Raw genomic sequence first — 17,978 nt, forward strand, 5'->3', positions numbered from 1 at the left:
TCTCTTGTCCACAAGTAGAGAACAATACGATACCATACTAACAGAATAATGGTATTCAACAACAATATTTTGAGTAAATACTTACCTAGTAACTGATATTGAAGTACTCTGCTTGAAGAATACTGATACTGCCTACAAGAATAGTGTTTGCCTATATAACATTTTCATAATCTCCTTTTTCCACTGGGCTTAAACATTCCAAATCATTCCCTATAGAAAGTCAATAAGATGGTAAAGTTTATTTTTCTATCTATTCACTATACTTTATTTACTTTTATTAAATATGCACAAAACAAAACAAATTCTAAAGTAAACTAATTAAAAAAATTTATTCTGTAGTAATGAGACTCTTAAAATAACTTATAAGTATTACAGTAACATTAAACGTATTCTTAGAATATGAAAGGATAATCATATAAAATGGAAGAACAATAATTTTATTGTTATCAAAATGATCAAAGTTTACCTATATGTTATCGATTTTCATTTGGCCTCTGAAGCGAAGAAAAGCTTCAAGCTGTTTTCATATATTGTATTGGCCAAAACATCTGGATCCTCTTTCCGTACCGCAGCCAAAACTTCTAGAACTTGTCTGTAAGGAAAGTACGTAGAGCATGTTATTATCCGATTTAAGTACCAAAAGATTTTGTATGAGAGAGACAATCTTCGGTAAAACCACTTTCTGCTAAACTTCAAAATATCTAAAATAACCAGTAAAATACTTTGCATCTATTTTACGTACCAAAAGATTCCGTATGAAACAATCTTCAGTAGAACAAATTTACTGCTAATCTTCAAAATTTTTACAATAACCAGTAAAATGACTTTTATCTAATTTACATACAATAATCTTCAGTACAGTAAAACACACTTACTGCTACCCTTCAAAATGTTAATAATAACCAATAAAATACTTACATTATACAGTTTGGTTCATTTCGACTTTTGACCATGACCCCAGACTGCCACTTCTCTTTCTTCTTGTTTACAAATGTTGTTTTGATATGCTTATGACCTGCATGAGTGGGTCTGATTTCACACCAAGGACAGTCAGTCTCAATCAACAGCCTTTCTACTGGTATCGTTGCGGCGACAGCCAGATTCTCCTCCGTCTTTAAGGAACTGAAATAAAATGCTGTATAGGTGTGGTGTTCTTAACCCTTTTACCCCCGGGGTATTTGGAAATTTCCAACCCTTAACCCCTAAGGGGTTATTTTTTTCCCAGCATATTTTGCAGTATATTTTTCTTAAATTGCTCTAACAGCCTTAATTTTTGTCATAGAGAGGTCAGGTTGGTCTCATTCTCTTGGAAAATGCCTGAATTTTCTCAAAAAATTGTCAAAAAATATGAAAAACTAATTTTTATACCATTTTTTTGCAAGGACGTACCGGTACGTCCATGGGGGTAAAGGGATGGCTTCTGTGAAACGTACCAGTACGTCCTTTGGGGGTAAAAGGGTTAAATGATTTATAGCATTCTTAAGAAAATAGAGATTAAAAAATGGAGAGGAAAACAACAATAGAGTTAATGAAATCTGTTCTTCATAAATAAAATGTCTGAATAGGATGTTCTATATGGTTAAATTCTGGAAAAACATTATCTATCCCCTCTCGGTCCTTTTTGAAAAATTGTATAAAGTGTCAACCTATTGGCCATTTGATACTCTCTATCTAAATTTTATACAAAGCTCTACAAAGTATGGTATCAAATTTTCATTAACAGATTAACCAAATAGTTAAAAATGCAAGTGGAAAAGTATGATCAATTACTAATCAATACTGAAATGAGAATTGCACAAAAATATACATTAATCTTAAGTGGACATAATCTATACCAGTTCAAATACCAACAGAGAAGATGCCTTCATTCCTAGGTAGGTATTACGATTGAGTCTCTCAATGATTCTACCATGACACCTCTAGGAAGGACTGATACAAATCAATCCTAGAACTGTACATCGATGTGATGCAAACTGCTATGCTCAACTTAAGGCTGTGAGAATCCTTGTTACAGCTCTTGATAAATGTAGAATTTAACTAGAGGAGCACTCAGTAGAGAGCAGACCTCTGCCACGGCAGCTTATTTCTGACCTTAACATTATTACTGTAATTGGCATGGATTTTCACACACTCAAATATGAAGTTTGAAGTCTCTGTGACAACGATGTCCAAACTTATAGCTGATTACGTGAATTGGATATTTTGCTTAACCGTGACCTTGACCTTCCAGAATTTAATCACACTTATTTCATGTCGTATCTACTTGGTTCTCTGATAAGATCAATAATGAAAGACTAAAATTTCGGTGAAAAAATATCCACTTTGCCTAATATAAATTTTAAAATGCGAGTTGAAGTGAAGCTATCACCGGAGAATCTTTATAGCACGCCCAACAAGCCAATCAGCAACAAGCTTTCAAACTGTGGTTCGGTTCCAGTTGCCAGCTAGGATGAAACAGACCGTCGTAGAAAGTATGTCAGAGGAATATCAGGTAAACTGTGATGTAAGCTTTGAAAGGGAGGTCTCAGGGAGCTACTGCATACAGATGATCTAATATTAAATGCAGGATCAAGGGGAAGTTGATGCATAAATAAATATGAAACAGTGGAATTGAGAGAAGATTGAAAATCAATTTAAGCAATGTAAAGCAAAGTTTTTGGAGATAAGAAAGACAAAAAGAATAAGTACAACTAAGAAAGTGCCAATGTGGATGCTATACATTTATGGAGACGAACTCTGTACTTTTATTATTATTATTACTATCCAAGCTACAACCCTAATTGGAAAAGCAAGATGCTATAAGCCCAAGGGCTCCAATAGGGAAAAATATCCCAGTGAGGAAAGGAAATAAGGAAATAAATAACTGAAGAGAACAAATTAACAATAAATCATTCTAAAAAAAAGTAATGTCAAAAGAGATATGTCATATATAAACTATTAACAACGTCAAAAACAAATATGTCATATATAAACTATAAAAAGACTCATGTCCGCCTGGTCAACAAAAAAGCATTTGCTCCAACTTTGAACTTTTGAAGTTCTACTGATTCAACAACCAGATTAGGAAGATCATTCCACAACTTGGTAACAGCTGGAATAAAACTTCTAGAATACTGCATAGTATTGAGTCTTATGATGGAGAAGGCCTGGCTATTAGAATTAACTGCCTGCCTAGTATTACGAACAGGATAGAATTGTCCAGGGAGATCTGAATGTAAAGGATGGTCAGAGTTATGAAAAATCTTATGCAGCATGCATAATGAACTAATTGAACGACGGTGCCAGAGATTAATATCTAGATCAGGAATAAGAAACTTAATAGACCGTAAGTTTCTGTCCAACAAATTAAGATGAGAATCAGCAGCTGAAGACCAGACAGGAGAACAATACTCAAAACAAGGTAGAATAAAAGAATTAAAACACTTCTTCAGAATAGATTGATCACCGAATATCTTAAAAGACTTTCTCAATAAGCCAATTTTTTGTGCAATTGAAGAAGACACAGACCTTATATGTTTCTCAAAAGTAAATTTGCTGTCGAGAATCACACCTAAAATTTTGAAAGAGTCATACAATTTTAAAGAAACATTATCAATACTGAGATCCGGATGTTGAGGAGCCACCGTCCTTGACCTACTTAAAATCATACTTTGAGTTTTGTTAGGATTCAACTTCATACCCCATAATTTGCACCATGCACTAATTTTAGCTAAATCTCTATTAAGGGATACACCAACCCCAGATCTACATTCAGGGGATGGAATTGATGCAAAGAGAGTAGCATCATCTGCATATGCAACAAGCTTATTTTCTAGGCCAAACCACATGTCATGTGTATATAGTATGAAAAGTAATGGGCCAAGAACACTACCCTGTGGAACACCGGATATCACATTCCTATACTCACTATGGTGCCCATCAACAACAACTCTTTGAGATCTACTACTTAAAAAATCAATAATAATGCTAAGAAACGACCCACCCACTCCCAACTGTTTCAGTTTGAAAACAAGAGCCTCATGATTAACACGGTCAAAGGCAGCAATAAAATCAAGGCCAATCATACGAATTTCCCGACCACAATCAAGGGATTTTTGTACTGCATTGGAGATTGTAAGAAGGGCATCACATGCTCCAAGGCCTTTACGAAAACCAAATTGCAAACTAGGGAATAGATGATTACCTTCAGCAAACCTATTAAGACGTTTTGCCAGAAGACGTTCAAAAACTTTAGATAATATGGGAGTTATGGAAATTGGGTGGTAATCAGTGGGACTTGAGCTACCACAAACACATTTACATAGAGGAGTAACAGTACCAATTCTCCAACAAGTGCTAAAAGCTCCTCTTCTTGCTAACTTGCGCAAAATAACAGATAACTTTGGAGCTAAGAAATCTGCTGTCTTTATAAAAAACAAAGGAAAATTACCATTTGGGTCTACACCTCCATAAGCATGAAGGTCCATCAACAGAGCTTTAATCTCACGAGATCGAAAAGCTAAACTAGTTAGTTTAGCCTCAGGAAAACAGGAATGAGGAAGTTAGAAGTTTTTCATTACTCTGTTTACTGTCAAAAACATCAGCCAAACGGGTTGCCTTTTCCTTTGGACAGTGAGTGACTGAGCCATCTGGTTTAAGTAAAGGAGGAACTGTTGCATCTACACCAAAGAGTGCAGATTTAAGGGTAGACCACCATTTATGTTCCTGAGTTGTACCAGAGAGGGTTTCTTTTATGATTAAATTGTACTCCTTTTCAGTTGAGGCATAAACTCTGAGCAAAAGCTCGAAGCTGAGTATAGTTGTTCCAGGTCAAATCTGATCTGTTACCCTTCCAAAGGTGATAGGCCTCCTGCTTCTCCAAATAAGCACTTCTACAATCATCATTGAACCACGGTTTGTCCTTCATTCAGTACCTTAGCACACGAGAAGGGATACGCCTATCAATTATGTTGACTAGATTCTCATTCAAAGGGACAACAGGATCTACACTATTATATAATTGTGACCAATTCAAGCACAAAAGATCATACAAAATCCCATTCCAGTCTGCTTTCTATTGGGTATAACCAAATGTATCACAGCAGACACTCATAAATGCAAAACATAAAAGTGAGTAACAGATTTTTCTAGGAATTATGAGGAGCAACTTGAGACGCAATTGCATAAAGAATGCAGTAGGAAAACTAGAGGGGCACTCAGTAGACTGCAGACCTCCGCCGCGGCAGCTATTTCTCAACCTTGACCTTAACATGTATCAAATAGCGTGGATTTTCATAAACTCAAATATGAACCAAGTTTAAAGTCTCTGTGACAACGATATCCAAACTTACAGCTAATAATGTGAATTGGAAATTTTGCTTGACTTTGACCTTGACCTTCCAAAATTTAATCATTTTCAGCTTTTTACATAATAGCTAGTCCCTGAAAGTTTCATTACTCTACAATTAAAATTGTGGCCAAGAAGCTGTTCACACACACACCCAAACAAAAACACAAACAGGGGCGAAAAACATAACCTCCTTCCAACTTCGTTAGCGGAGGTAAAAAGTAGCAGCAACTGCTTGCATGAAGTAGAGATATATTGATAGATTACTGGAGAATATGAGTATCCCATCAGAAACCAGCTACATTTTATTTGAACATGAAGCAGCTAGAGTGGATATGAATGTGTTGAGGTGGTTTGGCCATATTGAGAGAATGGAAAATGGCTGTCTGCTAAAGAAGGTGATGAATGCAAGAGTTAATGGGAGAAGTACAAGAGGAGGGCCAAGGTTTGGGTGGATGGATGGAGTGAAGGAAGCTCTGGGTGATAGGAGGATAGATGTGAGAGAGGCAAGAGAGCGTGCTAGAAATAGGAATGAATGGCGAGCGATTGTGACGCAGTTCCGGTAGGCCCTGCTGCTGCCTCCGATGCCTTAGATGACCGCGGAGGTAGCAGCAGTAGGGGATTCAGCATTATGAAGCTTCATCTGTGGTGGATAACGGGGGAGGGTGGGCTGTGGCACCCTAGCAGTACCAGCTGAACTCAGTTAAGTCCCTTGTTAGGCTGGGAGGAACGTAGAGAGTAGAGGTCCCCTTTTTTGTTTTTGTTTCATTTGTTGATGTCGGCTAGCCCCCAAAATTGGGGGAAGTGCCTTGGTGTATGTATGTATGTATGAAGCACGTACTGCTTTACACTAAGAGAAATAAAGATCGGCAAAAGATGGAGTAGACATTGATGAGGTATAGTTAGAGAATGTTAAGATACATGGCTTGAAAGCAGCTGGAAGATTTGGCATACAAAAACTGATAAACATAAAGATATCCCAAACTGAGATGGGTGTGGACATGGGAAGAAAGGCATGAGGAATAGCTAAGTCTTAAAAAGAAAATTAGCGGTCTTTATATAAAAACAACGGAAAAATACCATTTGGGTCTTGACCTCCATTAGCATCAAGGTCCGGTAAGTGTGTTAATTTTACGGACCGAAAAGCTAAACTAATTCATTTAGCCTCAGGAAAACAGGAATGAGGAAGATTGAGTTCCCCATTAATCTGCTTAATGTCAAAATCATCAGCCAATAGGGTTGCCGACGAGGATCTACCACTAGTAAGTACTACAAATAATTTTATACGCAGCCAATAAACGGATTTTGAGCGAAGCGAAAAATCTATTTTTGGGTAAGATAGCCATGTCGTCCTGATGGAAGTTCCTTAAAGGCAGCTTCCTAGGGTATATTACAACTACAGCGATATTCCCAGAGAATTTACCTTCAGGTACCCAGAATTCTAACTCCTGGAGCGAGTATCCCTAAGAAAGACCTTAGGGATATCGTAAATATCAGTGGACGTATTCTTGACACGCCTCATAGCAATCTATACCCCGAATAGAGTTAACACTTCGTAGGGGTAAAATGGCAAGAAAACGAAAACGATAAGAAAGGGGGGAGCCGTTCATAAGGCATCCCTCCTCCCCGTTTCGAAAGCGTGCCCTGCGCCGCTCACGGCGCCATCTGTATTCCTTGTAGCGATACACGAGGTGCTACAGATACTTTATGTAGGGAGGGGTCCTACTATCCTTTTCACTCATATTTATTTTGAAAAGGAGCAGGGCGGGTCCATCAGGACGACATGGCTATCTTACCCAAAAATAGATTTTTCGCTTCGCTCAAAATCCGTTTTTTGGGCTCAAGCCATGTCGTCCTGATGGAAGTATACCAGAGCATTACTGTATCTGTGGATTCTCAATACGTGCCGTACTCCTCAAGAATGTTTCTTAGTCAACTCGACTGACAGACCTAAGATGTTACCGTTATACATCTTTTCACTAATCATAAGCCATGAGAGTGCTTCCTGCCCCCTACAGGGAGGAGTCTTACTAGACTCTAGAAACGAACGAAGAGTACATATACCTATGTATGAATCACTCGCTAGCCAGTACCATATAGTGGTCTCACTCTATATGAAGCGAAGTCTTACGGGACTACCGTATCCAAAAGAAAAAGTCCCGACCAGCACCCTGGTCGAAGTAAAATAGACAAAAGGTTATATCTGCGTAGGATTAAACTTGCTGCTACCACCGTCCTCAGAAAGGGGTGGAGTCCTTATTGCTAAGGAAAGTATAAACCAGTATAATCCAGGCTTTGCATTAAGGAATAGGCTATTATAGATATCCCCGATTAATATACATAGGCTAAATGCTCAAAAAACAATATGAAATCAAAAAATATAGGTGAAGGAGACGCAAGGTTCCCGAGAACAAGTTTATTGAGAAACAATAAATAGAAATGGTCACCATAAATATGTACATATGCTAGGTGGATGACCAACAATTTTCACAAGTACTGTAGTGCATGGATGAATGATTATCTGAAAGAAAACATATGTGTCACTTACACATACCCCGGTATCAAACTTAACGTCCATGTTACTACTTTGCTGACAATAGCGTTGGCAAACGCTTGGCACCCTGTCTGAACTTATGTTACCATCACCATCACGTTGGAACAGTCACTGTGGGCTCAGAGAGCCTACACTACCAGTTATATCAACATATATAACTAACTATTCACCCAAGAATCCAAGTCCCAAATGATTCCGCTGTTCCTCGCAGAGTTAAACAGCAGGGTTAACGACGCAACCAACTGCTACCACAGACCTCTTTAGCTGCTCCACTTGCTTAGCATAGTGGCGAAAGAATACCCTGGAAGACTTCCAGCCAGTGTATGAACGAAGGTGTTCAAAATCCATAAAATTAAAGAAGTTTAAAGATGAAGCAACTTTCCTCGGATCATGACCTGCGGGTGAACTGTCAGGATCCGCTCTGCGAATAAAATATGTAATTTTCGCCCTAAGTTGATTTAAAGATAAATTCGAGCCCGATGTTTCTCCTCTGAATAGTTGGCCCCCATGGAAGTCTGAAGTTCTACGAAGATAGACCTTAAGGCATTCTACGGGACATAGAGATGCATCTTCTTTCAGAGGGCAGATTCTCCAGGGACCCCACCTGTTGGTGGGCAACTCGTTCTTAGCGAGAAACGTAGGGTCCGGAAACAGGTTCAGTTCTCCCCCATCCAGGAACTGAACTCGGCCCTCCTCTCTCGAGAGGGCCACAATCTCACTAACTCTGGCCCCAGAAGCAAGGGCAAAAAGGAAGATCACTTTTTGAGTCAGGTCCTTCAACGCACATTCCTCATTATCTAGTAGTGAGGCAAAATGAAGGACTTTGTCTAATGACCATGAAATAGGCTTTGGAGGAGCTGATGGTCTAAGCCTAGCACAGGCCTTTGGGATCTTATTAAACATTTCGTTAGCGAGGTCTACCTGGAAGGCATATAGAATGGGTCTTGTTAGAGCTGACTTACATGTAGAAATTGTGTTCGCCGCCAGCCCCTGTCCGTGGAGGTGAATGAAGAAGGATAGGCAGAACTCCGTAGAGATCTCGTGCGGGTTCTTATCTTTGACAAAGGCTACCCATTTCTTCCATGCAGATTCGTACTGCCTCCTAGTAGACTTACACTTGTATTCTTCCAGGAAGTCGATACTATCTTTCGAGATTCCGAACCGTTTCTTCACCGCTAGGGAGAGAAAATCATGAGCTGCAGGGTTCGGGTCTTCTGTAATGAAGCGAAGACAGTCGACTTCTGGACTTGCTGGGACAGAACTGGGTCCGGGAGTGGTAGGAACTTCAGTCGTAGTTCCAGAGCCAGAGGGAACCATACACTGTTCGGCCACTTGTGGGCCACTATTGCTGCTACTCCCTTGAAGGATCTCAGTTTGTTGAGGACCCTCAACATCAGATTGTGAGGGGGAAACAGGTAGATCCTGGACCATCTGTTCCAATCGAGGGACATCGCATCTATTGCTTCTGCCGCGGGGTCCACATATGGGGACACATATTTCGGCAGCTTCTTGTTGTCCTTCGTCGCGAAGAGGTCTATCTGCAGTTCTGGGACTTGACTCAAGATGAAAGAGAATGATCCTGCGTCTAGGGACCATTCTGTCTCTATCGGTGTTACCCTGGATAGAGCGTCCGCGGTCACATTCCGGACTCCTTGAAGGTGAACTGCTGACAGGTGCCACTTCTTCTTCTCCGCCAGTCGGAATATGGCTAACATCACCTGGTTGAGAGGTGGGGATCTCGATCCCCGCCGATTCAGACATTTCACAACCACCTCGCTGTCCAGTACCAACCTTACGTGGATCGAGTGACGTGGGGATACTTTCTTCAGGGTCAGAAGTACTGCCATAGCTTCTAGAAAGTTTATGTGAAAGGTCCCAAATAGCTTGGACCAGATTCCTTGCACTTTTTTCCGATGGGAGTGACCCCCCCACCCTACCTTTGAGGCGTCTGTGTGGATTGTCACTGACGGGGGGGGTGGCTGAAGAGGTAGAGACCTCTTTAGACGACTGGCTTGAGACCACGGTCTGAGAAGAGAACGTAGCCGAAGTGGGACCGGTCTCTTTACGTCCCTTCGCTCTTTCGATGCAAAGGTTCTCCATACTCCCGCTGCATCTTTTAGCTGTGCTCTTAGCACAGGGTCTGTTACTGATGCAAACTGAAGAGAGCCCAAAACCCTCTCTTGTTCGCGTCTTGATATCCTCTCGGAACCTAGAAGTCTCCTGACAGACCCTGCTATTTCCTTCCTCTTTGACATCGGGATGGAAAGACGGTGTGACACTAAATCCCAGTGAATTCCCAACCACTGGAACCTCTGAGCTGGAGAAAGACGAGACTTCTTTCTGTTGATCATGAAGCCTAGATATTCCAGGAACTGAATCACTTGTAGGGAAGCTTGCAAGCATTCTGCTCTGGATGCTGCCCACACCAACCAATCGTCCAGGTAGGCTACTACCTGGAACCCTTTTAGGCGTAACTGTTTGAGAGCTGCGCTCGCAAGCTTCGTAAAGATCCTTGGGGCTATGTTTAGTCCGAAGGGCATCGCCCTGAAAGCGTAAAGTTTTTGTTGTAGCTTGAATCCTAGGTAGGGGGAGAGACGACGACTTATTGGAACGTGCCAATATGCGTCTGACAAGTCGATGGAGACGGTATATGCCCTCTTGGGCAGTAAGGCCCTTATGTGTTGTAACGTTAACATTTTGAACTTGTGGTTCACTATGAACTTGTTGAGTGGTGACAAGTCCAGAATGACTCTGAGTTTCCCCGAGTCTTTCTTGGGAACACAAAACAGCCTCCCTTGGAACTTGATGGACTTTACCCTCCTGATCACCTTTTTCTCCAACAGATCTTGGATGTACTCCTCCAAAACGGGGGTGGAGTGTTGGAAAAATTGAGGGCACAGGGGCGGAGTACTGTACCAACTCCAACCCAGTCCATTTTTGAGAAGGCTGTGGGCCCAGGGATCGAAGGTCCAGCGATCCCGGAAATACTGAAGTCTCCCACCTACCGGCGACACTTCACTTTGACTGTCCTGCAGTCTTGCCTCCCTGGCCGCGACCACCTCTGAATCCTCGTCCCCTAGAGGGGCGTCTTGATGACCCTCTAGCTGCTCCTCTGGGTCTTGCACGAAACGTGGTCGACTGTCCCTCGAACACGGGATTGAATGCAGGGGAAGCTGATGACATTGCTTGGGGAACCCATTGGAAGGTGGTCGGGGTCTGGGCTACCAGTTGTGGAACCGGAGGCAAAGCTGGCTGTTGCTGCTGTGGTCTTTGCTGTTTGAAGGACTTGGCTGGACGGGAGGAAAACCTTGACTTCTTCGTCTTTCCTTTCGGCTGAGGGCCCTCATCCGGAGAAGACTTCCTCTTAAGGGACAGGCCCCACTTCAGGAGAAGATTGCGGTTCTCAGTGGCAGCCTTGTCCACGATCTCTTTGACCACGTCCTTGGGAAAGAGATCCTTACCCCAGATGTTAGATGAAATTAGCCTCTTGGGTTCGTGCCTCACTGTGGCCGAGGCAAACACAAACTCCCTACAGGCTCTCCTTGCTTTAACAAAGCAATAGAGGTCCTTGGTTACTGTGGCCAGATGGATTTTGGCCATAACCATGAACATCTCTGGCATCTTGGGGTCGCTAGCCATCGTCTCCATGTTGGTCTGGAGAGACATCGAGGCTGCCAGGCGCTCCTTTGTGTCCAATTCCCTCCGAAGAAGGAATTCCGACAACTTGGGAAGGTTTTCGCCGAACTGCTGTCCTGCAATGTCGGCGTCTAACTTCCCAACCGAGAAAGTAAGGTGCACCTCCTTCCAGTCCTTGTTATCCATTGGCAATGCCAGCGATAGAGGTTTACATTCCTCCAAAGACGGGCACGGCTTGCCAGCTTCAACTGCCTTGATGACGGCCGCAAACCCCTTTTGCATAAAGGGGAAGGCCCTAGCCGGGGAGGATACAAAGGAGGGGTGTTTCTTGCTCAAGGCGGCAACCTTCGAGTTTGAGAACCCCCTCTCCTTTAAAGCAGCTGTCAAGGTGGCTTGAGCCTTGGAGTGATCTAGGATAATCACTTCCTTTGGTTCCGTCTCCTCCTTCGAAGCCGGCTCCTTCTTCAAACGGACATAGCAGTCCGGGTAGGCCCCTCTACTGGGCCAGAATTCCACCTCCTCAAGGGGAACTGAACCCAGTTTCTCCGACATGACGATCTTCCCAATCGTCATCGGCATGTGCTCGGCATATCTCCACGGGTTGGCATCCGAGCACAGAGGAAGGTCCTTAACGTTGAGCTTCTTTGGAGGTCCACGTGATGCTGTGATCTTCTGCATCTGGAGCTCCAAAGTAGCGGCCTTCTGATTATTCTCCCTCTGCATCTGTTGGATCATACCAACGATGGAAGAGAGAGCCTGTCCAAGCTCTGCTGGAAGAGCGGACGAGGTAGAGGGGATAGGTTCAGGGACCTGAACCGGCACGTCTGATGAAACGGGAACCTCTTCCTCCACAGCAATAGGATCTCGATCTTGCTCCTCGCCCTCTGCGAGGAGATCCTGCTCCGCACGATCAGACAAGTCGGACATCTTGTCGTCCAACTGGATGTCCTGCAAGGCGTCAGCGACATCCTCCTCCACTGGGATCTGGATCAGAGGGATCTCCGGCCGAGGCTGGGGAACAACAGCATCAGGGGAAGCCTTGGGAAAAAGGTATGCCCTCATCTTCTCGTTAGGAAGATAAGGTCCAGTGGTGTTTTTCTGAAAACCCCTTACCCATACACGAAGCCTCTCCCTCGCTGCATCTCTTGACTCCGCCGACCTAGGGGATTCAAAAGCCTCTGATAGCAGGTTAGTACATACAGCACATACCTGCGGATCCCAGTAACGATGTTCATCATTGGAGGCTGCACAAGCTGCGTGCCTCCTACACGAGGTATGTCCGCAAAAGTTCTTACTGCGGACATTGCAGAAGACACTATCACACTTCGGATGCTCCTCCTGTAAAAGAAGAAAAATTTCCATGAATATCAAGTGAATTTTAATTCACATGTAACAAATGAGTATTCAACAAAAGAATAAGGGAAAGACACCTACTTGTGAAACCCACACAAACACCTGTGGAAGCCCACCGGCCAAGTCACATAGTTAGTCTTTACTAGAATAACCAGAGAACGTATTTCCAAAGGAAATTAGGTGTAGCTCACACCTAAGGTAAAATAATACCATTCTGGCCAGGAATAAAAGAATTATCTTTTATCCTTGTAAGGTGACACCAGGTGATTATACCAGTAACACAAGTAAGATAGAAAAGACAGTGTTGTAACCTACTACATCATGAACTCCCTTGGTTGAATATACCACCAAGAGAGGACTGATACAGTACCTGAGGGTGGTGTGCCAGCCGGCTATTGCCGCTCAGCACCCCCCCCCCCCCTTGTTTTCGAAAGGTAGATCTCAAGTACACAACATCAGATCACCTTTATTGGGGAGAACTCCAGAACCCATGCCTGAACCGGCCGGCAGTGGTTGCCAGACCGTAGCCACCCGGTTTGCACTGAGTTGCCGGCCATCATATTTAGTGGCCGGCTGACTGGGCAGTGTCGCGGGCCGGCCGGCAGCAGTAAACAAACCCTGCCGGCTGGCCCCCACACACTAGGCAGCACTCGGCTGCCGGCCCCACTTGTAGTGGCCGGCAGATGAGCAATAGACCGGCCGGCAAAGGTATACACCCAACGCCGACCGACAGCAAGAGAACTGGAGAACACCCCTCCCCACCGACGGCCGGCCTGTAGGCCGGCAGACGGCAAGGACAACACATACTAAGACAAAAGAGTGAGTGCCGGGTTAAGAGACTATAAGTCTCTGAGCCCGGCACCCGAAAGAGTGCCGAAAGGAAGGGGAAGACACTAAGTCAAGCTTCCTAACCGCTGCCTACTGAATTTTCAGACGGCAGCGATAGAGGGACCAAGAAAGGACCGGGCAGCACTCACAGTAATGGTCTCTGCCGGTCGGCACACTTTGCCGGCCGACAGGAGACCACGTCAGTTCCTCATCCCAACCTAGGCTAGGCAAGGATGCAGACGACTGACACAATGAACGGAAAAAGAGAAGGGAAGGACAGAGGGTCCTATCCAACCTTACCTTGGTTAAGGGTCATTCCCAACTAAGACAGTTCATCTCAGTTAGAGAAAGACCCGAGAGGGAGGCCGGCACTACTGGCTGCCTCCCACGAACCACGGCAAGGAAGGAATTGCCTTTCCAGAAAAGGGAACATATCCCGAGACCGGAACGGCAAGGACAGTCTGATGAGTCACCGAGTAAAGGGATCACTACTGGAACCCAACAAGGTGGACTAAGGGGGGAACCCTTAGTGCCCGAGTCAATCGGCAAGGGAGACTCTGCCCCATGCCAGACAAACCGGGCTCAGACTAAACACTGTTGTACTGTCACCCTCTGAACCAATACTGTTGGAACGGGAAGGTACAGTACTACCCCAGCATAGATATATTTGAAGATTAATTCAAATAAACCACTAGAGTTAAGCCTAAGGCTTAAACAGAGGGAAAGGGTTTGCCCCTTCCCCTAAGAGAAGGGAGCAAACGGGGAACAGATAATATTATAATGACCTAAGACAACCTAGCCTAGGCACTAAGAGAATCGATTACCTAATTCACCGAAACTCACATCAATACTATCTTGGAAGGTACTCGAAAAGGACTAATATGTATAACGTTGCCTAACGCTTAAAGCAATAATTTCACATTTGGAAGACTAATTATCATGCAGGAAGTACATAGGCCAACAACTAGCCTACGAAGACTAGTGTTGGTAGCCTTGGTAATTTCGCCAGGCACATTACTATCGCATCATAACAGAATTCCTAAATAAGCTAAGTAGCTAATATTTAAGCGCAAAGGGGGCTGGGAACGTCGCTCTTGCTAACAAATAAATCCTATTCTAGCGAGCGACAGCATCCAAGATGCCTCCAGCAGGCAACAGCTCTTGTATCAAAGATAACTCTTTTAATAACTTTAATTTTAACCAAGAGCCTACATTTATACATAAAAGAAATAATACTCAACTTATCCGAGGCAGAAGAAGTTGGAGAAAGCATTATTAACGAGAAAATTCCAAGATTGGGTAGTAAACAGGGAAAATACACCGAGTCGTAGAGCTACGCAAAAAGGAATACAGATGGCGCCGTGAGCGGCGCAGGGCACGCTTTCGAAACGGGGAGGAGGGATGCCTTATGAACGGCTCCCCCCCTTTCTTATCGTTTTCGTTTTCTTGCCATTTTACCCCTACGAAGTGTTAACTCTATTCGGGGTATAGATTGCTATGAGGCGTGTCAAGAATACGTCCACTGATATTTACGATATCCCTAAGGTCTTTCTTAGGGATACTCGCTCCAGGAGTTAGAATTCTGGGTACCTGAAGGTAAATTCTCTGGGAATATCGCTGAAGTTGTAATATACCCTAGGAAGCTGCCTTTAAGGAACTTCCATCAGGACGACATGGCTTGAGCCCAAAAAATGATGATATATCTATGGTTACTAGCCTCAAGACATTACCTGAATCTTTTTCTTATTCCACAAAAAAACACTGAACTAGTCTAAAGACTTTCATACTTGTAGGCCTAGGCAATAACATCTGTGGCAAAGTACTAAAGTCAAATCCTTTATGGTTAGTTTACAGACTAACTTAAACAGGCTAGGATATGGTTATAAAAAGTGAATATCATCAAATATTCTTATTAAATGTATCTCATCAAACTATCATGTCTAACTAGGGTCTCACATATGGAAGAGATAGAATACTGAAAATAATCCCAAAATTAAATTAAAACATTGCAAATGTCTTGTTAAGAATCATTATCATCATCATCATCATCATCATCTCTTCCTACGCATATTGACACAAAGGGCCTAGGTTAGATTTTGCGTCTTCTCTATCTTGAGCTTTTAATTCAATACTTCTCCATTCATCATCTCCTACTTCGCGCTTCATAGTCCTTAGCCATGAAGCACTATGAGGACTGAGGTCATGAATATAGAGCTAAAATGAAAAAATATCAACCTGATATTTCTCATTAGAGTATGCAAGAAGATTTGCACATGGCAAATTGTTCTCTCAGATACGGTACAGTTTAAGTTTTTACACCCTGAAAAAATCAAAATTAGAAACTCCATATAAAATACACAATTCAAAGTCCCAAAACAATGATGTGAAGTAAGTCACCCACCAACCATTCACCCCAATGTAGAGATCTAGGTCCAAAATCTGCTGGGCTTCTTCTTTGGTGCCGTCAAACGAATGCACGACTCCTCCGGATATTTTCTCTCGGTATGGTGACAGAATCTTCAGGAGGTCCGCAGCAGCGTTTCGGCAATGCAGAAACATAGGTAGGCCAGTTACTTCTGCGAGGCTAATTTGCTTTTCGAAATATCTGAAAACGTAGAAAATACATATTCCGTGTTATGAATGATTATATGTCACTGTCCTTGAAATACTCTATTTTAATTGTTCATTATAGTACTTCTCTTGTAATTTATTTATTTCCTTGTTTCCTCACTGAACTAGTTATCCTTGTTGGAACCCCTGGGCTTTTAGCATCCTGCTTTTCCAACTAGGGTTGTAGTTTAGATTGTAATAATAATAATTGAAAATTATCTCAGAAGAAAATCATAACTGCATTAATCACATACATATACCAAGGCACTTCCCCCAAGAAACAAAAACAAAAAGGGGACCTCTACTCTCTACGTTCCTCCCAGCCTAACAAGGGACTCAACCGAGTTCAGCTGGTACTGCTAGGGTGTCACAGCCCACCCTCCCACTGCATTAATAAATATTATAATTGCTTATAGCATATTGATTTTCTAACAATGGTTATAGCTTGGCTTGTGATAATAACAATGTGATAATAATAAGAGTACCAGCCAAACTTGGCTGAATCCCTCGTCAGGCAGGGAGTACCAAAGACGAAAAGTTCCCCCTTTGTTTTTGTTTTGTTTTTGTCGGCAAACCCTCAAAATTGGGGGAAGTGCCTTATTAGACAGATAGATATTTGCAAAGCATGCATGATAAAAATCTATTTAAAATAAAGGAAAATATACAGTGGACCTTGTAAAGTAGGATTTAAGTACAAACTCATCCTAAAGTGAATGTATTTGGTGTCTTGTAATCTAAAGGATTAATGAGGTAGAATCATTTAAATATAGAGGAACTATGATCTCCAATACTGGGTTTTTAGAATTAGAGTCTAGTGAAAGATTGGAAAAAAGCAAATCAAACATCGGCTAGCTCAAGTAAAATTTGGAAATCAAATCACCAGAATTTATATATAAAAATCAGACTATATATCAGTTTAGTGAGATCGTTGTTACTCTATGGACATGCGTCATGGTATGACAATGAAACAATCTCCAATAGATTTAGTAGATTTGAGAACAAAGCCCTCTGAAGGATATTGGGAGTTAAATGGTAAGACAAGATTAGAAATGAAACTATCAGAGAGATTACTCAAGTGCCATATGTGAATGAGATCATGATGAAAAGTAGATGGAGATGATTTAGGCATGCTCTTCGCACTCCCCAAGAGAGATTAGTTCACCAAACGTTCAGCTGGGCTCCACAAGGCACTAGAAGAGTTGGAAGACCCAGGCCTACATGGCTGAGGACTATGAAGCACGATGTAGATGATGAATGGAGAAGTATCGAGTTAAAAGCTCAAGATTGAGACAACTGACGAAATCTAGCTCAGGCTCTTTTCGCTAATAAGCGTAGGATGATATGAGAGAGAGAGAGAGAGAGAGAGAGAGAGAGAGAGAGAGAGAGAGAGAGAGAGAGAGAGAGAGAGAGAGAGAGAGAGAGCATGGTACAGTATTCTTATCTTATGCTAAATATGGTCTCCAAAACTAGGGTCCATCTTATCTATAGTAAAAGTGCAACTTAAATACCAGTAAATACTATGAGACTGCAGTGTATAAACTCCACTCTCAAAATTACCTTTCAATAAATAAAGAATATCAAACTTAAGCATCTACTAATGCTGTACATCAATAATTAAATTGCATGAAAAACTTTACATAAAAAAATAATACAAAATACTGTACAGAAGAT

The 17,978-nt window shown here is 42.4% G+C and overlaps 1 protein-coding gene across 3 annotated transcripts in view; it reads right to left on the bottom strand.

Moving 5' to 3' along the window:
• Positions 1 to 441: 441 nt before the first annotated feature.
• Positions 442 to 17,978, bottom strand: part of LOC137629791 (deoxyribonuclease TATDN1-like) — a 92,316-nt gene continuing 74,779 nt past the window's right edge. For all 3 annotated transcript variants that reach the window (XM_068361451.1, XM_068361459.1, XM_068361465.1), the window contains exons 5-7: positions 16,099 to 16,302; positions 919 to 1,122; positions 442 to 592 (exon numbers count right to left, since the gene is read on the bottom strand). In XM_068361451.1, coding sequence (XP_068217552.1) covers positions 484 to 592; positions 919 to 1,122; positions 16,099 to 16,302 — 517 coding nt within the window. In that variant the 3' untranslated portion in view covers positions 442 to 483. The remainder of the gene's footprint in view (positions 593 to 918; positions 1,123 to 16,098; positions 16,303 to 17,978) is intronic.

Source organism: Palaemon carinicauda, chromosome 2 (genome assembly GCF_036898095.1).
Source record: "Palaemon carinicauda isolate YSFRI2023 chromosome 2, ASM3689809v2, whole genome shotgun sequence".
Lineage (NCBI taxonomy): Eukaryota > Metazoa > Arthropoda > Malacostraca > Decapoda > Palaemonidae > Palaemon > Palaemon carinicauda.